The 25,063-nt window shown below is 45.4% G+C and overlaps 1 protein-coding gene across 4 annotated transcripts in view; it reads right to left on the bottom strand.

Annotated features, from left to right (window-relative positions):
• Nucleotides 1–25,063, bottom strand: part of Fry (FRY microtubule binding protein) — a 403,165-nt gene that overhangs the window by 116,724 nt on the left and 261,378 nt on the right. For all 4 annotated transcript variants that reach the window (XM_052754591.1, XM_052754592.1, XM_052754590.1 and 1 more), the window contains 7 exons: nt 24,403–24,506; nt 23,824–23,932; nt 21,891–21,977; nt 14,698–14,869; nt 13,045–13,177; nt 10,503–10,610; nt 2,491–2,749 (listed from right to left, as the gene is read on the bottom strand). In XM_052754591.1, the coding sequence (XP_052610551.1) occupies nt 2,491–2,749; nt 10,503–10,610; nt 13,045–13,177; nt 14,698–14,869; nt 21,891–21,977; nt 23,824–23,932; nt 24,403–24,506 (972 nt within the window). The remainder of the gene's footprint in view (nt 1–2,490; nt 2,750–10,502; nt 10,611–13,044; nt 13,178–14,697; nt 14,870–21,890; nt 21,978–23,823; nt 23,933–24,402; nt 24,507–25,063) is intronic.

Genomic DNA, 25,063 nt, shown 5'->3' with positions numbered 1-25,063 from the left:
CACACACACACACACACACACACACACACACACACATTTGGGGGGTACTGGTGTATATGTGTACTGGGAATATTGAACCTAGGGCGTCTTATAGAAGACGTTCTCTACTTCCAGTGACAGCTCACGCCCAAAGCTGGAGTTTTTTCAGAATTGAATTTAGGTTCTCTTGGGGTGAGGGGTTATCACTGTTTTTTTATTTGTATTTATTTTTAAAAACTTTAAAGATATTTTTATTCGTTTTTAATTGCATGAATATACCTGTGCGTGTGTGTATGTGTGTGTGTGTGGGGGGTATGTGCACACGGGTGCAGGTTGAGTCCAGCAGAGGGCATCAGATCCTCTGGAACTGGAATGAACAGGCCATTGTGAGCTCCCTGAGAGAGCACTTAACTGGGGTCCTCTGGGAGACCAGCGTGCACACTTCACTGCGGCTACCTCTCTCTCCCCTTTACCTGCTTCTTTGAGACAGGCTCTCACTATGATCTCAGACTAGCCTAGAATTTATGATCCTCTGATCCCTGCCTCCCAAGTGATGGGATTAGAGGTGAGAGCCAGCACACTCATTTACATTTTCACAGGGAGGAATCTAATCCGAGCTTTGCACATCTACATGACGGGTTCTGGGAGTGCCCAAACTGCAATCACATGACCCTCTTGCAAAGACAGATGCCACCTCGGTTTCCTTTTTCAAAGCTTTTGAGGTTACTGTTTTTCAATCAGTTGTCCTCTGTGCATGTAGCACACGGGGACCTGAATGCCACCCTCACTGTTCGCTGGGTGTGGCTATGCTGTCCAGAGTCTACACAGGCCTCAGAGCCACTGATGAGCCTTTCCATCCAGAACCAGAGTTATCGGGATGGCCAAGGTCAGCTCACCATGTGCACTGAGAACCTGGTCCTCTTCAATGCACTTTCCAGACTGCTGGCATTCATTTCTACCATTCATTATCAAGAAACCGTAAGACTGTGTTTTCATCTCTGAGGATGCAGAATAAAGTGACACGTACCTTGCTGACTAGAAAAAACAACCTGGTAGACAGCAAACTGTGGGCTCTATCCTTATCTGTCTTGATGCCCACAGCCCTGCCCGGTTCTAACTCTCATCCTCCAATCACAGCCCTGTCCGGTTCTAACTCTCATCCTCCAATCATTTGTCCTTATTTTTAAAGACTTATTTTATTTTCAGGATGTGTATGGGTGTGTCCACAAGACTATGGGTGCTCATTTAGGCCAGAGGTGTCGAATCGCCTAGAATTGGAGTTATAGGAAGTTGCAAGCCATCTGACATGGGTCCTGGGAATTGAACTTGGCTGCTCTGAAAGAGCAGTATGCACTCTTACTTACTATTTACTTATTATTTATTATGTATACAGTGTTCTGTCTGCATATATGCCTGCAGGCCAGAAGAAGGCACCAGATCTCATTACAGATGGTTGTGAGCCACCATGTGGGTGCTGGGAATTGAACTCAGGACCCCTGGAAGGGCAGTTAGTGCTCTTAACCGCTGAGCCATCTCTCCAGCTTTGCAGGATGCACTCTTAATCTCTAAGCCATCTCTCCAGTACACTGACCATTAGTTCTTATAAACAAATGTGTGATCATAATTCTTTGAGGGGAAAAAAACCCGCACACAATTTCTGCTCCTTACATACTCCTTGTTGGAGTTAACAAGTCCGGCCTTATGGCAGAGCACATTCTGAGTTCTTGGTCACAATGTGGCTGGGGGAAGAACTAAGGGCTAGATTCAGAGGCAGTAGGAAGGACTCTGAAGGTTTCCTAAGTTGCCGTGTTTGTGTGTGTGTGTGCATATGTGTGTGTGTGAGGTGTATGTGTGTGTTGTGTGTATGTGTGGTGTATGTGTGTGGTGTGTGTATAGTGTGTGTGTGATGTGTGTTGTGTGTATGTGTGGTGTATGTGTGTGATATGTGTATGGTATGTGTGTGTGTATGGTGTGTGTGTGTGGTGTACGTGTGTGGTGTGCATGTGTGGTGTGCGAGTGTGGTGTATGTGTGGTGTGTGTGTGGTGTGTGTATGGTGTGTGTGTGTGGTGTGTGTGGTGTGTATGTGTGTGTGTGTATCGTGTGTGTGTGTGTGTGGTGTGTGTGTGGTGTGCGAGTGTGGTGTATGTGTGGTGTGTGTCTGGTGGGTGTGTGTGGTGTGTATGTGTGTGTGTGTATCGTGTGTGTGTGTGTGTGTGTGTGTGGTGTGCGAGTGTGGTGTATGTGTGGTGTGTGTGGTGTGTATGTGTGTGTGTGTATCGTGTGTGTGTGTGTGTGTGTGTGTGTGTGTGTGTGTATTGTGTGTGTGGTGTGCGTGTGTGGTGTGCATGTGTGGTGTACGAGTGTGGTGTATGTGTGGTGTGTGTGTGGTGTGTGTGTGTGTGTGTGTGGTGTGTGTGTTGTGTGTGTGGTGTGTGTGGTGTGTGTGCTGTGTGTGTGTGGTGTGTGTGTATGTGTGCATGACATCACAGTGTGCACGTGGAGGGAATCACCTCTGAGTTTCTGATCTTGTTGGCTTGTTCATAGACTCTTCCTTGCGTTTGGATGACCAGTTTCCACTGGGTGAGCAGCTGCAGGAGCAACTTGAGGGAGGAATCGAGGAGGGTGTGATGCATGTCGTTGACTTCCCGGAGCAGGAAGTTAGTGAAACCGAAGAGCACGTCTTCCCGCCAGTCGCAGAAGTCAACCAGCAGTCCCTGAAGAGAGTTCTGCGCGATGTGCCGCAGTTCATCGTCCATGTGAATGGAGAGCCTGGGAAAAGACGGAACGAGATGGCCACCTTCAGTTTTCTTCTAGGTGGAAGACAGGATATGCAATCCTCTACTTCTACTGGGGGCTGAAAATGAGTCTCCCCTAATTCTTAAGGAATGGCTTAAATGCATACTTTTTAAAAAGTTTAATTTTACATTTACTTAGGAGTTTCAAAAGTATCAATTCCCCTGGAGTCTGCGTGAGCCACTCCCAATATTACCATCTTAAAAAAGATTTTTATTGTCATTGTTATTAGTATTGTTTGGGACAGGGTCTCACTGTATAGCACAGGCTAACCTGGAACTCACCATGTAGACCAGGCAGGCCTAGAACTCATAGAGATCTTCCTATCTCTGCCTCCTGAATACTGAGATTAAAGGTGTGCACCACCATGCCTGGCTTTATTTTTATTTTATGTGTATGAGTGTTTTATCTGCATGTATCATGTTGTGTGCCTGGTACAGGCAGAGACCAGAGGAGGACATTGGATCCTGTGGAATTGGAGTTGCAGATGGTTGTGACCTGCTGTGTGGGTGTTAGGAATTGATGCCAGGTCCTCGGGAAGAGCAACAGGTATTTTTAACCACTGAGCCATCTCTCCAGCCTCTCTCTAAATAGTTTCAAGTTATCTTTGTTGTTCGTAGTTTGAACTTACTAGCTTGAAAAAAAAAAAAGAAGAAAGAAAAATAAAAAACACTCATTGAGTCCTTTTTTTTTTTTTTTTTTTTGAGAGACAGGGTTTCTCTGTGTAGCCCTGGCTGTCCTGGAACTTACTTTGTAGACCAGGCTGGCCTCAGACTCACAGAGATCCACCTGCCTCTGCCTCCCAGTGCTGGGATTAAAGGTGTGCACAACCACCACCTGGCCTTTTTCTTGTTTTAAGTTTTTAATTTTAATTTATTACATTTATAGCTGTTTATTTTCCAAGACATTTGGGATCATAATCTTCCACATTTTCAGGAAGTATAATAATGTAACATTGGGAATTAGCATTAACTGAAAAATGTTATCAATGGTAAAGATACTGGATTGAATTGTGTCACACATAAGTCTCATGTGTTGACACCCACCTCTCTGCTTTATAAAGCAGACCTTATTTGGAGTTAGGGCCACTGTAGAAATAATTACATAAGGACAGGGTAGTATGGGAGTAGGCTGGGACCCTGATCCAGGAGGACTGACTGCCGACCCCTGCAACAGGGCTGGAGAGAGACAAATGCCAGAGGAGTGCCATGTGAAGGTAGAACAGAACAGGGGTCTCGGTGATGCTTCCACAAGCCAGGCAATGCCAAAAACCGCCAGGAAGCCACCAGAGGTGAGGTGAGAGGCCCCGAGCAAACACTCTCTCCCAGTGCTCACAGGAAAACAACACTACCTACACCTCAGTTTTGAACTCGCAGTCCCCTGACCCGAGAGATCACCAGAGGCTCTTCTTTCAATGCCCAGCTTGTGGTACGTTCTTGCAATTGCTCTGGCAGAGCAACCCAGTTCTGGAAGGAGGCAGCGCCCGGAGCAAGAGCTGTGCCGCACTTTGCTCAGAGGAAGCCATTAAGCGTCAATACCTTGAGTTTTCTCAAGGACAGCAATTCAGTCCTCCTCTACAGCACGGACACAAACAACCTGCAATCTGCAATCTGTCTTAACTTCAAGCCCACAGTGCACAGGAGCCCCAGGATGGGGTAGTCTTTGCTATTCTGGGTGGCCATGCCCCTTGAAATGATGTTATTTCCATGTTTCACCACAGGAGTTAAGTCTTGAATACTAAGCAAATAAGTGCAGTTGACCCCGCCCCCACTTTCCAAGAGTGTCTGATGCATTAGCTAAAAGACAACAGAGTTACAAAGAATCAACCCCGTGAAGAAGTCTGATTTGACTTGAGGACTCAAGAAAAATTCTTTAGGAAACAGATCTCTCTGCTGGGGGTTTTTGAACAGTTTCAGGTACATGTACTACAATAATTAAAGCACCAAATAAAAGCACCGAGGGGGGTGGGATAAGAAATCTCCTCAGGGACTTAGCCATGAAACAGACCAAAAGAAACCAACACTGCAACATCAGTGGGGCTGTCCCCCCAGGCGGCTGGCATCAGGGGCGCTGGCAGGGCCTGGCACTGGTCCAGCAGCTCATGTAAACAAGCAAACAAGAGGATGCTTCCCACGGGCCACATGAGCCAATGCAAGATGCCCCAGGCTCTATCTGCAGTGATCTAGAGCCAGTAATCGGCGAGAGTCCCCAGGGCACACGCTTCTTGCACAAGGGTAGAGCTGGACCAATAGAGACGCATTGAGGGGGCGGCTGGGACAAAGCTGACCTTTGGTTATCAGATCAGACAAATGACTCACAGCACAAACCTCCTTACCAAGGCAAGCTCCAGAGTCTCATCAATTAGCTAAGCGCTTGTAACAATTCGGTTATTTGGGTGTGTTTCAAATTGATGAACCATAACCTGAAGGAAAAGCTCAGTTGGCAGAAACAGTCCCATCTAAATTAAGAAGGGATAAATAAAAATATTATTAGGCTGAGGCAAGAAAGCGGTGGCCTGGCAACACCATCCCGAGCTGGGAAGGGAAGCGGGGCGGCTGCGGGGCAGGCTGCTGGTCGGCTCCAGTTTACCAGAGGCCATGGAAGTTTTGTCTGGGGGACCGTTATAGAGAGGACTTCCATCAGTTTGCTGTGTGTTGAACTTCGTTTCAGTTCAAACAGGTATTGAGGCAGCACACACAGTTGGACCTAGTCTTCCTGTTGAACTTTTCTCTGCACACCATGCTCACAAATGAAATGGAGGGAGTGGTTAATACACCTCAGATACCACAGAAGGTTACCGGAGGAGTAGCATTACCTCAGATGCATCCACAAACTAATAAAAACACTAGATAGAAGATGCTTTTCAATTTTCACATAGAAACAGTGATGCTCAGTCTCAGGGAAGTTCTGTAAATGTAAGCAACCAAATCTTAAATTTTTTTTAAGTAACAAAAAAATTACGTGTGTAGATGCTCTGACTGCATGTATATCTGTGGACCCAGTGCCTGCAGAGGCCAGGAGAAGGCACTAGATCCCACGGAATTGGATTTACAGAGAGTGGTGAGCTGCTGTGTGGGTGCTGGGAACTGAACCCAGGTCCCCTGGAAAGGCAGCCAGTGCTCTTAACTGCTGAGCCATCTCTCCAGCCCTGGTTTTAATTTCCTAACACACAGTCTCCTTGTCTGAAATCAGGAATGAGGCTGTAGCCGTCTTACCTGGAAACATACAAAACCAGTGTATAACACGGAGTGTATCATGCAAGACTGGAGACTCACTGAAAATGATGGCCGCCGTCAGGGAGCTTCCCGTGTGTAAGTGCTATGCTACGTGATCTCCATGCATTATTTAATTCTCACAGCCCTATGAGGTGGGTGTCACACGAATAAACTCAAGTTTTTGATAAATACTGAATATCAAATCCCTAGTGCGCATATGGATCGGAGACTATGACAGGTGACAGCCATCTTGGACAGTCAGGGACACTGTCTTTCTGTGGTCTAAGGAGGTGGGTGAGTGAGGAAAAATGGGGAGAAGCAAGCTCCCGCCTAGGATGTGGAGATTCCTTGGGGTACCCCTCCAGCCAGTCCAGGCAGGCTCTATCCTTGGGGGTACCTCTCCAGCCAGTCCAGGCAGGCTCTATCCTTGGGGGTACCTGCCAGCCAATACAGGCAGGCTCTATCCTTGGGGTACCCCTCCAGCAGATCCAGGCAGGCTCCGTGCTAAGACAGGAACATAGAACCCCTTGGGGTTTGACCATGATGTCAGGACAATCACCACAGCCTCCAGGAAGCCCACTGGGTAAGATTTCTCAGATTCAGCCATTATTTAATTGGTTGAACAGTACATATCAAGTCAGAAATTTGGTAGCTTGGAGAAGGTCTGCCAACTTCATTTCACACACAGTCTGTCTGTGGTTTGTGTGTCTGCAGTATTTAGCTATTACCCGAGGTGCTGGCATGGCCGGCCTCCAGCAGCCACGTGGAACACGTCCTTGAAACCTCTTCCTGGGAGCTGAACCGGTAAGGGATGGGAGCCTGAACAAACACTGGTCTTGCTTTTCCAGTTATGAAGAACACCGAATTTTCTGGTGAAAATGCACTATAGAGTAAGTGTGAAGCATCCCGTACCCTCCTCTGGCCAGGCTGTACTACTGCAGCAGGTCACCTTAACACAACCTTGACTGGACTTTGGGGTGCAGAGTAATGGGAGTCTCCTGTGTGGCAGCTGAAATGCACATTTCTTGTGAGGGGATCACAACACCTTCCTCTCTCGACTTCTGGGGGCTTCTGAAGCGCCTCATTTTCTCAGGGCACAGAGGAGCCCGTGTACAGGTTACAGGCTCTTCACTCCCCTCCGAGAATACCTTCTGACTTCCTTTTGAAGCTTACAAAAAAAGCCCTTTTCACAGGCTTCCAATACAGTCCGGTCATTTTTCTTGAACTTTCGAGAATATTTATTTTGCTCTTTTCCCCTCTGAAAAACAGTACTCACGGCTTTGGGCTTTATAAGAATGTACACAATAATAAACAGGGCGCTATAAATAGCCCAGACATTCCAACTATGTCTAACAGTTCCCTCCCCGCACGTCTGGCACCACGGTCTGCAGATTCCAGCATCACCGGATTAGGCTGTCAAGGTGATTTCAGAGGTCAAGAGCCTTCTGCGCAGACCCACAGCAAAGCAGTGCTAGACATTCTCCCAGAATGCCCCCACGTTATCTAAAAAGCCTGGCATTTCAAAGGCTTTAGTGCAGGCCATTACCAGCCGCATCTCTGAATACGGCCAGTGTCCCTCCCACCCTAACTGATAACTGGCTCTTTCCCACAGACTTCCCTCTGACTAACCGGGGTGTTGACGCCTCAGCATTACTTAGCCCTCTCAAAGGTCCTGAGAGACAAACAGCAACCTTCCAAGATTATCAAACTTTTACCCAGGGAGAAAGGGCATGTTGGGGGTTTAAATGATTTGTCTAGATCACACAGGCCGTAAAACAGCAAGTAGGGATACCAAGCTCAAACTTTCTAGAAAATCCTGTCATCTTTCCATTCTTCCCATCCTGCTTCCTCTGTCAGCCATCTTGTTCTCTGGTGGACCATGTGGCTGTTGGTGGGGGCCTTAGCTATTGATTCCTCAGGGTCCTGATCCCTGAGCCCCCCTGACCCCCCTCCATGTCCTGACTTCCTGTTGTCAACCTCTCTACTGTGGTCCACAGCAAACTGGCAGGCAACTCCTTCGTGTTTCTGGGCCATTCTGGAATTTGAGACTTTCTTCATTCTCAGTCCCTGCTCTCATCCCAGGAGACCATTTGAGTGGATGACCCTCACAGGATCCCAATCTCTTCATTCCTCACTCTTCTCTTCCCTCAATCAGTGTGTCTGTTACTCACAGTCTGTTCCTCCTGGGTCTCCTCAGAACTGGAAGCTCACCTAATTCAGGTCCCTTTCCCCCTCTTCGCCTCAGCCTCCCTGCTTGCCGGGCCTTAGCAAAGCCGAGGCTGGTAATTGTCTAAACCTTACACAATTTTGGAGGGACTGGGGATTAACTCAGAGCCTTGCACACATGAGGCAAACTCCTTATATTGCATTTTATCCCCAACCCATATCCTTCTTAAAGTAACGCCGAAGCATGGGATAGAAAGAAGAAGAATCCACGGCCTTGAAGCTTGTTCATACAAGCAACACGCAGGCTACGGTGACCGATGAGAGGTAACACACACACACAAGCTAGAACGGAAGAAAGCTTCCTGGGACAGCCAGTCTTGGGAGAGCGGTTTTGAAAGCCACGGATCGTCAGTAGCCTTCACACTCAGCATCGCCTACGTTAGAGCATGGGAAGAGGGTGGGAAGGGGACTGGGCAGTAAAAGCCATTGTGAGAAAGCCAGAGGGTCCTCTCTGTCTGAGACTGCTGGTTTGAGTCCTCTGTTGACGCCCTCTGGCTCTTATGCCACAGGTGGCCTGGAAACAGATGAACTGCACACAACCAAGGTTGCCTCCTTCTCTAGCCTGAGAACCGTGTCCCCTTGGAATCTAAATAAACAAACTGAGGCTCCTATCCCAGGGGACAGAACACCCTCAGGTTTCAGGGTTTCCCTAGGGGGGTAGGCACTAATACTTCTTCTCTGCCACCATTATCAGATTAAGATGCCTCAAACGGCGTTTAAATATTTATATTTAAATATTTACATTTATAGGAGTCTGGGGAGGTGGCTCAATGGGTAAAGTACTGGCTGCTCTTCCAGAGGATCTGGGTTTGATTCAGAGCACCCACATGATTGTAAGCATATGGATGTTTTGCCTACATGTACGACTGGGTACCATGTGGGTGCCAGGTGAATTCAGATAAGGGCCTCAGATCCCCTGGAACTGGAGCTACAGAGGGCTGTGAGATGCCAGGTGGGTGCTGGGAACTGAACCTGAGTCCTCTGCAAGAGTATCATCAGTACTCTTAACCAAGGGCTTACATTTCCAATCCTAAGAGAGTAATTTTTAAGATTACATCTATTGTATATGCATGCATGTGTGGCACATATATGATATGGCATGTGCCTGGAGGTCAGAGGAGAGTGGTCAGGGGTCCGTTCTCTCCTTCTACCATGTAGACCTTCAGGATTGAACTCAGGTTGTCAAGCACCTTCACCCTCCAGGCCATCCTGCTAGCCCCCTAAATGGCTTATTAATGGCGTCACCTGCTGCTAAAATGCCTTCTCTCCAGGCATGTCTATGTCCTTTCATTAATGGTGTTCCTACCTTTTCCCCCCCATTTCCCAATCCAATGATGACTCTTATTCTCCTTCTCACTCCCCGCATCCTAGTGACAATGATTTTGCCTCCTATGCTGATTTTTTTTTTAAATTATAAATAAAAGACACATGTTGTCAACTGGAGTTTCAGATCATAGGAGATGAGGAAGTATCCCAAACTACGAGATACTTTCACTCAATGCAAACAGTTTTTAAGTTATAGTTGGGCTGTGCAGTCATGTGGAGGATGGGAAGAACAACACATGTGATTTTGGGTAGCTTTCAGGATAACCATTGTTAGATTTAGGATCACTGTTTCTGTTGGCCTCATCAGAGAGTCTAGGGACCTTGAACTGAGGGTCAGGCCCCAGATGAACTCTCACAGCGAGGTCACGCCCTTCTCTCTACCTTTCTGAACTGATCTTTCTCCAATGCCTTTCAAGTTTGCCTTTCATTCTCTGGCTTCCTCGGTCCACAGTTGACCCCTCACCCACTGAACTCAAGGGTCTTCCCCGCCATTTGTGCAGACCCATTGGGATGTTAGCAACCCCTTGGGCTTCTGTGTTTGTTTTAAAGCCCTCGAGCATGGAAAAAAGTATCAGACATCTCAAAGAGTTAGAAGTCAGATCTTCGGTCCACACCTGTAGTCCCAGTTACTCAGGAAGTAGAGGCAGGAAGGCTGTAATTTAAGACTAGCCTGGTGACTGAGTGACGTCCTGTCTCAAATTAGAGTTAAAGAGAGGGTCGGGGATGTATCTCAGTAGCAGAGAATGTACCTAGCATGAGTGGTCCCTCGGTTCAAGCCCCATTATTAAAACACAAAAAAACAACTAAGTTCTTCATTCATGTTCACACATAAGACCTAGGACAATACCTTATGAAGGAAATCTCCATCAATTGAAAGCAACCGCTCTATTCTATTTTTTGAATGGTGACAAAAGATTATAATCAATTCTGACTGACCAACATCCAAGACTGTTCTCACCCACCTGGCCAGCAAGTCAATAAGTTCAAGTTTGGACATCCCATCGGGCAGTAGTCGAGGAATTGCAGCGACGCAGGTCCTGAAGAGATCGATTTTTGGCTTTCTTTCACCCCTAGAATTTGAAGACAAAATTGAAGCAAGTCTAAAGATAATGAAAATTAAAAAAACAATACAAAGTGACTAAGTATGCGAACAAAAACCAGTGCCTAATGCAGAGCTTTCAAGTACAGCCTGGTGCCGGTCCCAGTCACTCTCAAATGTTTATCCCTCACAGCTTCATTAGGCCTGCGAGCTTGTAAAAGTCTAGATGTGGGGCTGGAGAAGTGGCTCAGCTGTTTAGAGCACTGGCTGTCCTTGCGGAGGATCCAGGTTTGATTCCCAGCGCCCGCATGGTGGCTCGCAACCATCTGTAACTCCAGTTCCAGGGGACCTGATGCCCTCTTCTAATATCTGCAGGTGCCAAGCACGTATGAGGCGCACACCGGCGCATGCAGGCAAAACACTCACCCACAAATTAAAATGAATAAATCTAATTAAAAATAAAACAAAACAAAAAAAATGTTGCGATGTAGTTCTAAGGTCCAGATCTCTGAAAGCACAGACATCCAGAGCACTTAATCACAAGATGGCCATTCAGTAGGATTTCATGGCGACTAGTTCCCAAGGACTGCTTTTCAATACCTGAATCACAAAAAAGCCTCCTCTTGTTCTCTCCCTCCCTCCCTCCCTCCCTCCCTCCCTCCCTCCCTCCCTCCCTCTTTCTCTCTCTCTCTCTCTCTCTCTCTCTCTCTCTCTCTCTCTCTCTCTCTCTCTCACACACACACACACACACACACACACACACACACACACGATAAAAATAAACAAAAAGAAATGAGTGTAGGGCTGGGGTACATCCCGGTGACCAGTGTCCTCGCCAGGCATGTGTAAGGTCCTGGGTCCCAGCCTAGCACTGTGAAGAAAACACCAAAGAATAGAGTCAAGCCGAGCCCTTGGATATCTGCACAGAAGGAAGAGCAAACACACGTGTGGACCGCCATGGCTAATTTCCTCTCCTTTCCCATGGACCTTCCGTAAGAGCTGCGTGAAGACAGCAGAGAGGAGGGGGGTGCACTGTGGCCTCCAACAGAGACGCCGTCACATGACACCCTCGCTAGCCGCAGTTACGGCAATAACCATGGCTCCTCGGCCCTCGGCACCTGCAGCAGTCAGGTGTCTATGCAGTACCCCTAGCTTGCCTACCAGATGTCTTCAACAGCTGGGATCTTTTTCTTACCTGTCAGAAGACACTCTGCCTAGCCTAAAGTCTAAGGGGGAACTCTGACATCCTTTTTCAATTGATAAAGCAAGCCCAGATTAGAAACTAAATGGATGTGTGGCTTCTTTTATTTTATTTTTATTTTATTTTAATTTTTTTTTTTTTCCAAGACAGGGTTTCTCTGTAGCTTTGGAGCCTGTCCTGGATCTCACTCTGTAGACCAGGCTGGCCTCGAACTCACAGAGATCCGCCTGCCTCTGCCTCCTGAGTACTAGGATTAAAGGCATGTACCACAACCACCCAGCCGGCTTCTTTTTATTAACATGGGCTTTGGTCTATGGGATTTTATGAAGAGCATTTAAATGTCTCCCAAAGGGATATATTTTTTTAAAAAGGAATTTATTAGCAGATGTTAAAATTTATTATTAGTTATCTTATTTATTTATTTAGTTAGTTTGGTTTTTTGAGACAGGGTTTCTCTGTGTAGCCCCAGCTGTCCTGGAACTCTTTCTGTAGACCAGGCTGGCCTCAAACTCACAGAGATCCACCTGCCTCTGCCCCTAAGTGCTTGGATTAAAAGTATGTGCCACCATTGTCAAGCTTTTTATTTTTATTTATTTTTTAAATGTGACACAAAAGAAATGAGTAATGGGGATTAAGCAAAACACTGTGTGCCATGACCCGGTGAACACCCTGCTCAGGGCCCCATGATCCGGTGAACACCCTGCTCAGGGCCCCATGATCCGGTGAACACCCTGCTCAGGGCCCCATGATCCGGTGAACACCCTGCTCAGGGTCGGGGAGAGTGGTGAGTCAGCCTCCAACGCTCCCTCAGGCCAGATGATCTTCTCGTTACCCTCTTCTCCTAAATGTTTGTGTGGTTCCCTGAAGTTTCTCCTTAAAAAAAGGAAGGAAGAGCCGGGCGGTGGTGGCACACGCCTTTAATCCCAGCACTCAGGAGGCAGAGGCAGGAGAATGTCCGTTTGAGGCCAACCTGGTCTACATAGTGAATTCCAAGCCAGCCAGGGCTACACAGAGAAACCCTGTCTTAAACAAACCCACAAAATGCCCTTTTATGGATCGGTAATGAGCTGTGAGCACCATTTTCCAACTTGCCGGCTTAATGGCACTCAAGATATAACTAAAATAGGCCAACCTCAGCTTTGAACTGGCTTTCAGGCAGATGTCGTCAATACATACATTTTACTACCTTAGAACCTGAGTCAAGGAGAAGAGAAGAATGTCCAGTTGGATCCCCAGTTCCTCGAGCCTCCCTGGCGGTACTCACGTGATCATGTCTTCCGGCTCTTTGTTTAGCATCTGGACATTGGTCAGCATCATACATCGTCCCACTTCTTTATCAAGGTGCCTTAGGATGTTGCCTACAGCCTTGCGGACTTGGGAGTAATACAAGGACATTCCTGAAAAACATGCGGTAGTCACACTTTTAACTAAATATATCAAAGAGTCATACCCTGGTCCATCCAACCTCTACAGTACTGCTCTTCCAGGAGGGTCCTCTGCACCTGGGAGTTCCTTGAGCAGAAGGGCTGAGAGTGGTGTCCTTTCTGTCTGTCTGGCTCCAGCTGCCCTGGCATGCACTTTGCAGGTATTCACTAAATAATTTTTCAACTCACTTAATAAGAGTTGTAATACATTTTAAGTGGTTTATTTATGGGAATGCTTTGTCTGCATATATGTATGTGTAGCATGTGTGCAGTACCCGTGGAGGCCAGAAGAGGGCACTGGGTCCTATGTACTACAGTTACAGATAGTTGTGAGCTGCCACGTGGGTGCTGGGAATCCACCCCGCATGCTCTGTAAGAGCAGCCAGTGCTCTTAACCCCTGAGGCAACTCTCCAGTCTCCCTAATTCCAATATTTCAATGAGAAATATTTTCTATAAAAGTTAAAGTAATTAATTTTGCTTTTAAATTTTCAAGCTTCTGATTAACAAGAAAACCCACCAGCATTAATGATTACATGAATAAGTGATAATTCTCACTTGGGGTTAAGAGTTTAATAAATGTATGTTGTTCTCTGAGGGGCATGTGCAGATTCTACAGTAAAATAAACAAATTGACTTCACTTACAAACTTTCAAATGAGGGAAATGTATTGCTCCCATTGAATGTGATATGAGTGTTCTATAGTTAGAAGACAACACACACACACACACACACACACACACACACACACACACACACACACACATATACACACACACCAAACAAAAACGACATCATACTTTAACCAAATAAGTACCAATAGCCAGTTCTCACGCATGAAATCTTTTGAACTCATTGAACACAACAAAACTGACATCACAGTGAAGAGTTCTGCATCTGTTTCTCTCACATCTTTGGAATTTAGGAACTATTTAGCACAGTTTAGAATAGTTTCTAAATCTGAGTACTTAAAAGGGAATAAACAAGTGGAAAAAAAAATCTCTTTGGATTCAGGAAGATAATATCAGAGAGAGAGGAAAAAATTCTCCTGAGGTGTTGGTGGGAATTGGCATGCTTACAATACAAATATACAAATTAGACCATTGTTACTTAAAAAAAAAAAGAAGAAAAAAGAAAGGAAGAAATTTTCTTTCAAAAGTGAATTAATGAACAAATTATAAATAAGATTATTTGCCCAAACACACAGATATCTTGGAAACTTACTGTACAATGTAGGTAACCAATAACCAATATTAGATGTTTACAAGAACCCAGATGAAAGCCAACATTTAAATGGCAAAATATTTACCAGGAAGTCCTAAAGAGTTTAAATGGCTCCAGGGTCAGAACCCAGCAGGAATCCGTCAACACAACAGTGCAGGAATGTCTCACCAGCTACTTGGCAATGATTGGGTGGTTTTTTTTGTTTTTTTCCCCCTGAGTTCCTCTCACTTCCAGCAAGGACCTGACAGTGATTTTCACGACTCCTACCCACCTATCATTTTGGCTTCCTCTTCAGTCAGCGTCTTACTCAAATACGTTTTCTTTACTCTCAGGGTGTTTCCCGACGGGAGCACAGCTCCTGTGACTGGCATGGGCGGCTCACCATCCTTCTGTTGTAAGCTGTCAGCAATCACCAAGAATGCCCGCAAACCGATGTTCATTCTCTGTAAGAGACGCAAGGAAAGACCCAATTAGCTAGAATAACCCGACAGGGTTTATCGAGAGGAAACAGCCAGGAAGATGTTCACCGAATTCGGAGTGCATGTTTGAAGTGGGCACACATCTGTTAAAGGAATGCATGTGTGTGGAGGGGGAATAGCAAAGAGATTGGTACTCATCCTGTGGGCAGCTGCAACCATGGTAAACTGAGTCAGGAAACAGACTCAAATGCTTCACAGAAAGGAACACCATAAGTTTTCATTCAAAGAGAGTGTGAAGATATTGAGTTCCAAATATGAACCACAAAATAAAATTACCTCTGATTATTTATTTAGTTTGAGACAAATGGAATTCATTATGTAGGTCAGACTGGCCTCAACTCCCAGAAACCCACCTGCTTCTGACTCCCAAGCGCTGGGATTAAAGGTGTGTGCCACCACACCCAGCCAACATCTATTATTGATCTCTGATTATAAAGGCCAACAAGTCTGAAGGATATCAAAGCTATGAAAACACATGGGTATGTGAGAAGAAATGCCATTTCTAAAGTCCAGCTAAACCCCAAAGCTGACTCAAGGGAGGACTCAGCCTCTGCTCTCTATCACGTTCTCAGTGGGATAGTGTAAAGGTCTCCTTGCTCTAGATCCCACCCCAGTACATCTAGTCATCATTTTTACCTGACATTTCCCTAGTGACCACCTACAGTGACCATCTTTTCACAGGGTTACTGGTTACTTTGATCTCTTCTTTGATGAAGAGCGTATTTGCTCACTTTAAAAGTATGTTGTTTATTTTCTTATTATCGATTACAAGAGTTCTTTATATATTCTGGAAAGAAGTACTTTGTTGGGGATGTGAAAATATTTTATCCCATGCTTTGACTCTCTACTAACTGCCTTATCAACATGCAAACTTTAAAACACAAACTCAATTTATTAACTTCCTGGGATTTATGATTTCTGTATTCTAGAAAGTTTTGCCCATTCAAGGACCACAAAGGTTTTCTTTCTTTTTTTTCTTTTTTTTTTTTCCTGGAAGACTTACAGTGTTGGGTTTATATTTAGGTTGCACAATCCATTTGAGCTTGTTTTTGCTTACAGTGAACACTGGACTGGAATTTGTCATTTTGCAAGGTAGGCGCCCAGCTGCTCAGCACCACTTAGTGGAAAGACTTTTACTCACTGAATATATTCCCACGGTTGGAAATGAGCCAACCATTCATGTATGGGTCTATCTCTAGGTTCCCCATCCTCACTGGACCCTCTTTATATCGACCCCCATCTTTATACTCATTTGGTGACCATATAGTTTTATTCTAAGTCTTAAAAATCAGGCTATGCTAGTCCAACTTTATTCTTTTACTTCTGAACTATGTTAGTTATTTTAGCAGTCTGATGTTCCATATCAAATTTAAAACCAGCTCGTTGATTTCTATTTTAAAAGAAGCTGTAGGGAATATAAGGCAGATATTATTAAGATGATAATTTAACACACTTAAGTCAATTTGAGGGATAACAGAACTCAACAATGGAACATCTTTTGATTTGCTAGAAAGAGAACTTACCTCTACCTATTCGGAGCTTTGCCTTCTTTCAGTATATTTTTAGTTTGGGATAAAAAAGCGTACAGTAGTGTGCACCTTCTGCCTGCTTTAGTGCTGGCTACTGTGTTTTTCACCAAGAGTGTAAATTGTTTGATTGTTCATGACTAGAATATACAAATACATTACTTGCTTATTTTGTATCCTGCAAACTTCCTAAAGGCATGCAGCAGCTCCAGATCACTTGATATTTTCCTTCTTTTTTAAAAATAAGCGACATCTTTAATTTGTGCTACCATAGTTTTTCTTGTTACAGGGGCTCATGTTGCCCAGGCTAGCCTTGAACTCTCTATGTTACTCCCTGTGTAGACTCCTGATCTTCATGCTTCCATCTCCCAAAGGCTAGGGAATTACAGGTGTGTCCTGACTTACACAGTTTCTTTGCAACTTTCTACAATATTTGCTCATCAGTGAAAACATCTTTATATTTTCATTTCCAGTCTACCAGAACTCTATTTCTTTTTTTTTTTCCTTGCCTCCAGCATTGAATAGGACTTCCAGTTCCATGTTCTTTTAGATCAGGGCAAAGGTGAGAGAAACTGGCAGCCTAGAAGTGCATTTCACAGACATGCCACTTCTCATGATGATGGACACATACGCAGTACATATTCCAGGCCCAAACCAAGTAAGACAGTTACCTAGAAACTCCCTAACTGCTGAGTTGTGCTCGACACACTTGATATTAAGATAGCCCGGTAGGTCTCCGAGCCTTGTTACACAAGCTGATTCCAAAATATTATTTAAGAACCAATATGGAGCCAGGGATGACCAAGAGCTTATAGTCATGCTCAGTAATACAAGTTCAAGGCCAGTGTGAGACCCTGTCTAATAAAACAGTAAACAAATAAGCAGCTCCCCAAAGGCCAATCTGGTTTTGTTCTCTGAGAATCTGTGCCAGGCAGCAGCATTTTCATCCACTGCGTAGTAAGTTCTGTTTCACCGACTGCTGAGTGCCTGTGTCTGAAGGGGATCTCGTATAGGGAGCAGAGAAAGCCTGGGTGAGTGAAATCCTGGGTGAATGTGTGTGTTGATATGAGCCGGCCGGGTCAAAGACCCCAGAGCCTCAGACCCATAGAGGAATGCCAAAGCCTTCCCCCGCTGGGGTGTGGATCAGAAGGAAATGGGAAGGACTTCCTCAGCTGGCTCCGTGAGTATTGACAGTGTGTGCAGAACATGGGTGTCTACTGTAGTTTTCTCCCCATTAGATGTTTACGGCCTGAAGACCGCTCCCCTACAGAGGCTGCTCCTACTGAGAACAGCTAAACCTCTCCCCTTGATCCAGCTACCTCCTTGTTTATCTGGAAGCAATAACCCTGTCTCCTGTGTCCAGCTGCGTTCAACTCTATGTAATAAACACACTGAGCTTCCAGAGGGCTGCGGCTTCTTTAGCCAAGAGCCTAGGCCACCCAAGTCCCAGCCTTCTGTCCGGCATTCCTCTGTGTTTGTCTTTTCTTCATGACCTCACTGTCCCAGGCAGGTCCTTCCCTGGAGACATGCTGATGTGCCAGTCATGTGTGCCCTGTTGGGTTTATAACTGTCAAGTAGCAAGAGGCAAATTCTTCTGTGCCCTACAGGAGGAAGAGACATGGAAGAGAGCTGCCAAGATGGATTCAGTGGCCAAAGGCACTGTGGTGGATTGAGAGAAAACAGCCCCCAAAGGAAGTGGCACTATTGAGAGGTGTGGCCTTGTTGAAGTGGGTGTGGCCTTGAAGGAAGCATGTCGCTGTGGGGGGTGGGCTTTGAGGTCTCTTTGGTTCAAGCTTCGCTCAGTATGACACATAGTCCACTTCCTGTTGCCTTCTGTTTAAGACCTACCCAGTACTATGTCTGCCTGCCCGCCAGGCTCCCCATCATGATGATAATGGACTAAACTTCTGACACTGGAAGCCGCCACCTCAATGAAATGTTGTCCTTTGCAAGAGCTGCTGTGGTCATGGTGTCTGTTCACAGCAATAGAAACCCTAACCAAGACAGGCACCTACTGCCAAACCTGGCAATTTAAGTTTGAGCTTTGTAACCCTCAAGGTGGAAGGAAAGACCTGCATCCCCCAAGTTGCTGTTTGACCTCCATACTCACACCACGACACAAGCATGCACACACACACATATACTAAATAAACCACAATAGATAAAGTGTAATAAAAATAAAGAGACACAGAAGACTCAAATCTTTTTTCCCATTAGATTCTCCATTTAAACCACAATCCCAGTTGCTTTTCACAGACAGGTCAGCCGACAAGCCATTGACCGGCACCCAACATGTTGGCAAGAGTTTCCACCTAAAGCCTGAGAAAAGATTCTAAAATGGAGCTAAAAACAGCTTCCTAATTGTCTCTCTCAAATGAGCGGCAGTTGCCGGTTTGAGCTACTGGTGGGTTCCTAGCGTGCGCTCGACCTGCAGTATGGCGGGAATGAGGCCTCTGCAAGTGGCACATTAAGTTGCGTGGTGGACTTAGCTTTTGCTAGTACAAAACCAAAAAAGAGGTTTCTGGGCTACATGCTGCTTGGATAAAAGCATAGACCCATGATGGCTCCCAGAGCTGGTGTTAAACGTAGCCATGATGGGAAGCTGAGGTGGGCGGAGCAGCAGCCACAGCTGCTGCAGTTTAAGGCAATAGATTCACAATAAGACAGATTCAGATGTAATAGTTTACAATGTGTGTAAAATATACGTAGGCTTAAAAGAGACATAAAAGGTGATATACACAGTTATGGAAACAAATACATAGTTTTAAAAAATAAAGTCTTTAAAGAGACAGTAAAATTAATATAAAAAATAAGCCACATGAAGATGAATATTACACAGAGAATCTGGATTGTGTTGTCTTTGGGATTTTTAACTGCAGAAAAACATTTGATTGTAAAAGATGTTGAGTAAACCAATATGTATATTTTAAAGATACCTTGACTTCAAAATTTGGATATAAGGATGTGTTGCTTTGGAAAGGAGACTCTGCTTTTGTTCCCACAGAAAGCCAGAGGCTATGGACTTGTTCCAGATTAAGATACATCAGGTTTGACCAGCCAAGACCCCCTGAAAGGTCTCTGATGACACCAAGGCCCAGATGATCCAACATCCAGAATGGTTTGAAGGCAACTGGCTCAGACAATACACCCTCATGGACTACTCCATAATCCTAAAATTTTCTTTGTGTCCCCATAAGATACAGCACCCACCTCCAGCAGGAAGTAGTAAGAGAAGCTACACCCAAATTCCCAAATTATATGTAATTTTACTTTGTTAAGGTTAAAACCTTCCTTTTTGAAAAAAAAAAAAGAAGAAAAGGGGAAGTGCTGTGGGATGTTCTGTATGGCAAATGTGTTGCTGATTGGTCAATAAATAAATCATTGATTGGCCAGTGGCCAGGCAGGAAGTATAGGCGGGACAAGGAGGAGAATAAAGCTGGGAAGTGGAAGGCTGAGTCAGAGAGACACTGCCAGCCGCCACAATGACAAATAGCATGTGAAGACGCCGGTAAGCCATGCGCCACGTGGCAAGGTATAGATTAATGGAAATGGATTAATTTAAACTGTAAGAACAGTTAGCAAGAAGCCTGCCACGGCCATACAGTTTGTAACCAATATAAGTCTCTGTGTTTACTTGGTTGGGTCTGAGGCTGTGGGACTGGCAGGTGAGAGAGATTTGTCCTGACTGTGGGCCAGGCAGGAAAACTCTAGCTACAATTGACTGGATGAAGAGTTTGTAGACAGACCCACGGTGGTGAGAACAATGGTGCTTTGCTTGTCTGGGACGGGGTCTTGCTATGCAGGCCAAGGACTGAGATGACAGGTGAGTGTTGCCGTGCCAGCATGGAGGTAACACGAGAGATGTTCATGTCAGACAAGTGTGCTGGCTTGTTTTCTGCCAGCTTAACACAAGCTGGAGTCACTGGAGAAGAGGGAACCTCGATTGAGAAAAATTGTCTTAATTAGTGATTGATGTGGGAGGGTCTAGCCCATGGTAGATGGGGCCATCCCTGGGCTGGTGGTCCTGGGTTCTATTAGAGTACAGACTTAGCAAGCCATGAGGAGCAAGCCAGTAAGCAGCACCCCTCCATGGCCTCTGCATCAGCTCCTTCCTCCAGACTCCTGCCCTGCTTGAGTTCCTGCCCCGACTTCCCTCAGTGAGGGACTATGATGTGGAAGTGTGAGCCAAATAAACCCTTTCCTCCCCAACTTGCTTTTGGTCACGGTGCTTCATGGCAGCAATAGAAACCCTGACTAGGACAAGTAACCCAGGAATTCTGAGAATTGTTCAAATAGTAGATTTATAACTACTGAGAAAATGAAAAAAGATGTTGGGAATGTTGTCCACAAGAGAAGTCTGTTACCCTCCAGCTCTGGGCCTCGATCCGGCCCCTGGCTTTGACTTCCTCCTGACCTGCTGACTGTGACAGCAGAGGCCATCAGCCACAAAGCAGAAACTCCCACATTCTAGTTTCTTGTTCTGTTGGCAGAAATGTGGCAACCAAGAGGATTCAGGGTATGATGGGAAGGGGCAGGGGATGTGGGGCAGCTAAAGAGCTATGCCATGTCCCTGGGCTCTGGACCTCTTTCCTTAAAGACCGGATGAAGGAGCCAGGACATGGCAGTGATGGCAGAGAGAAGCATTCATTGTGCTCCACGGTGTGGGATTTCTTTCCCTTGCCTCTATTTCTTTCTCTTTCTCGCCTTCATGTCCTTTTTAGTTTGTAATATGCTAGTTCTAGTATCATTCTCCTGTGAAGGGAGCTAGAAACACACTTTGTCCATTTTACCAGAATAAAAGCCAAGAGTCAGAAGTAAACGTCACACTAGAAAAGTAGCTGAGCCCGTGACAAGTGGCAAAACCCGCTTTCTGGCTTTTGGTCCAGTGCTCTTTCCATAATCATGCAGAAAAAGAGCCGCAAAGAGGCAGCTTGGCCGGCATGTTTCTACTGGCTGCTGCTGTTTTTAAAAGTTTAAGACTGAACTCCCTTCATTTGCAGAGCCTAGAGCCCCACACGAATGTAACACCTACTGGGGACTCATTTCTACGAGGTGCCTGGCCCTGGAGCTGGGGTGTTGTCATGAAGCGCATTTGTTTCCTGGCTCCCTAAGTTCATTGTGTTGTAGTATTCTCAGCCCTCCCTGCATTTACTCACGGCGTCCCGAAACTAAACTTGCCAATCTTTGTCTTCACGTTCTTTGAGGCAAGAATGATTCCATTTTACCAGAACTGAAGACCACAGCGCATGGCCAGTGGGTCGTCCTGAGTCGGTTCACCTCAATTTTTACTCCTGAAGAAACCGACGCCCAAATCGGAACACAGAGAAAACAGCTCCTGTGTCTTAAGACCCTTGAGAGGTACCGCCCCCCCCACCCCGACTCGAGCCCCCCAGACTTTCAGAGCAAAGGGATGGGCACTGTGAATAAGTGCTCTGTTCACATAGATGAGTCGTTCATACCTCTGGGTTGAGGCTGAAAGCCTTGGCTGGTTTTCCCACGCAAAGAAAGTCAAAAATGATTTCCTTCATTGCAAAGTCCAGACGCTCCTGGGGTGGATGGGGGTGGGGAGTAGAAAACAAACAAAATAAAACATGGAATGCTGAGTTTAACACAAAATGCAAGCAAAAGCTGGCTGCTGAAGGACTGGGGTGCTGCCTGGCTTTCTGGGTCATGGAGTACCCCTGAAGGAAGACCAGACGCAGCAGAACTGCCTGAGGAGCCGCATTCCTTATGCAGTACACAGAATCAGCTCAGTGGCTGAGGCTGGAGACACAGAACCAAATACCAAAAAAACACAACACCTGGGCATCTGCACCAAAAAAGACGGCCTCGATTCTTCCCACTTGTACTGCAAATGTTGATAACTTTTTGATACTCAGCCGAGAAATATATTTGTAATGACGTCGCTGCTATACAGTGACTGTTTCCTTCTGCTCTTTAACTCTGAAAACACCCTCTGGCTCATATATAAAAAAGAGAGCCCGGAGGGAAAAGAATTAAGACATAAGACATACCATTTAAGGTGGAGCCTGGTCATACAAGTTAGAAACTACTAAGACACGACATGTTTATTTTATATACAGTATTCCAGAATAGTCAAAATGCATATACCTTGTGACTACATTTAGAAAATTCATATGAAATTTTTCATCTGCAGGGTTAGCAATGCACTTTCTCTAAGGATTGATATTAAAGAAACCAACCTCTCATGGGCCCAATATAGAGAGAGATGCTACATATAAAACAGCATGCACCAAATCTTACCCTTTATATTAATATCAACTGCACGTCAGCAACATTTGCAAACCTGTAATTTCCTTCCAGCATATAATGTTCCGTGGCATGCTGGGCAAGAATTTCTACCCTCGCTTTACAGGTGGAATGGGCAAGAATTTCTACCCTTGCTTTACAGGTGGAAGATGTCCTTTAGTTTGAGGTGGCAGGTTTGCTGGTGACAAAGCCTGGGTAGGGATGGGACAGTCCCAGGGCCTCTGTAAGTCACAGAGGTCAAAATGGGGGTCAAAGAATGTACTCACCAAGTATTTCCAAAAGAAAAGGGCAGCTGGGTGTGGGGTACATGCCCTTAAGCCCAGCATGTGGGAGGCGGAGACAGGTGGACTGTGAATCTGAGGTCAGCCTGGTCTACAGAGTTAGTCATAGGCCAGTCAGGGTTAAAAAATGAGACACTGTTTCAAAAAGAAATAAATGAAACAGTGGACGTGGGATGCGATTCAGTAGTAGGGTGTACACCTAGCGTGAGTGGGGTCTTGGGTTCAGTCCACCAACCCCTCCCCCAAGGAGAAATCTTATATTTGAATAAGAAGTTACAGCCAAACTAGCTTTAATATTACTGGAATCTCTTTTTAAAGTAAATTAATTCATGTGTAAAGAATGGTTTTCAGCAAAACTGATAAATGCTAATCTCCCTGTGAAATTATTTTCTCCTCACAGAGAAAAATTAGAAAATTACTATTTGCTCTTCAGTTTCACTAGATTGTCTTTTTTTAAAAAAATTAAGTTTCTGCCAAATACCACACCTTTTGCCTCCTTTTAACTTGGAGACTACAGAGCAGAGATCTGGGGAAAGTAGGGAGGAATTACCCAAGAGTCTCTTTTCTGTCAGCGTTGGGACTGACCCAGGATCTTATCTGTGCTATGGCCGTTTTACTGGTGGGCTCTGTGACCTCAGATGAATCACTTCAACTCCACCTCTCGGTTTCTTTCTTAGATGCTGAAGGCACTTGATGTGTTCATCTGACTGTTTGGAAGCAAACGAGCGAGCTGTGTGGGAAAACAATCCCTTTCTAAGAAGTCTGGACACATTACGGATTACTGTGGCCCTTTTTATTTATTACTTCACCTGAAGAAGACTGGCAGAAATGTGTGCATTACCTGGGCAATGAACTGGATAATCTTCACAAAGATGTTCAGAGGCATATCCCTGGGCACCACGCCGCGGGACCCTTTGGGGAAAAGCGTGGTGGTGATGGTTATGAGTCGGCTGGAAGATAAGGGCAGGAAAAAGAGAAAACAAGAGAGATTGGCTGAGATCTAGCTGTCAGGGAGATGGCGCACATTTCATCTTATCAGAGGATTAAAAACACACACACAAAAGCCAAACCCTTTCCATTAGCATAATTACTCTATGAAGACATTCTTTTTTTTTTTTTTTTCTTTTAAAAAACCCAGGGCAGTTGGAAAAGACAGCGGTTTCCCTCCTCACAGTGCCAAACGCTGTCCAGAAGCAGACCTTGTCAGTCCTGGTGGAGGCTAATGCTTTGGCGAAGGCGTCAGAGGCAGCGGGGAAGTTCTGAGGCCTCACGCCTGCAGGAACCATCAGCTCTGAGCATGTTTTAGCTGGGCCGGGGCAGGTAACAACCCAGGAGAACACCCTGTGTAGTGGCCGAGCAATGTGGTTCCAAGCCGGCCGGACGCCAGGGACCCCCTCACCAGAGCATACACTATCCTTACCTCTGAGTTGCAGTGTTGCTTTCACATTTGATTCGAATCATGTAAACCCAGAGTAATCTGTAGAGAGATTCCAAGGCAACTCGAGCCATTTTGGGGTCTTTATTCTGTAACAGAATCCAAAATGTAGGATTACTTGCTGAATGGTGGTCCATGCAGGAGAGTGTTCCCTCAAGAGCTTGGGAAAGGCTGGAAGAGTTGGAGCAGGCACATGCCGTCACCAGGGGCTCCTGGACCATCTACCTTCCAGTGTTCATCAGATAAATAATCCTCGAGGGTTATGACCGTGATGGTGAGACAGGAATACCAGGGGAAGTCCTCTTTGCCAAAATGGAAACTCAAGAGCTCGCCAAACAACTGACAGAATTGCGTAGCATTCACAGAAGACTCAGATGTTGTTCCCATGACAGATGATGTCCTTTACAATACTGCTATTGCTTTGATTTTTCTATCCCCCATTCCATCTGATTATTCTCTAAGGCCTACTGAGACCAGTATGGACTACACACCATAGTAACCTAGACATAGAGAAAATAGCTCCTGTGTCTTAAGGCGGTATGGGAGAGATTTTGTGTTTGTGTCTTCTTAGTTTATTGTACTATTAATAATAAATATTAACATGTCATATTATATCATTATAATAAAATAAATAATAAAATTAATT

Source organism: Peromyscus californicus, unplaced genomic scaffold, assembly GCF_007827085.1.
Source record: "Peromyscus californicus insignis strain IS unplaced genomic scaffold, ASM782708v3 Scaffold_2__1_contigs__length_46816999, whole genome shotgun sequence".
Classification (NCBI taxonomy): domain Eukaryota; kingdom Metazoa; phylum Chordata; class Mammalia; order Rodentia; family Cricetidae; genus Peromyscus; species Peromyscus californicus.
Note: the sequence above shows the minus strand (reverse complement) of the source record. Positions and strands in the feature narration are given on the sequence as shown.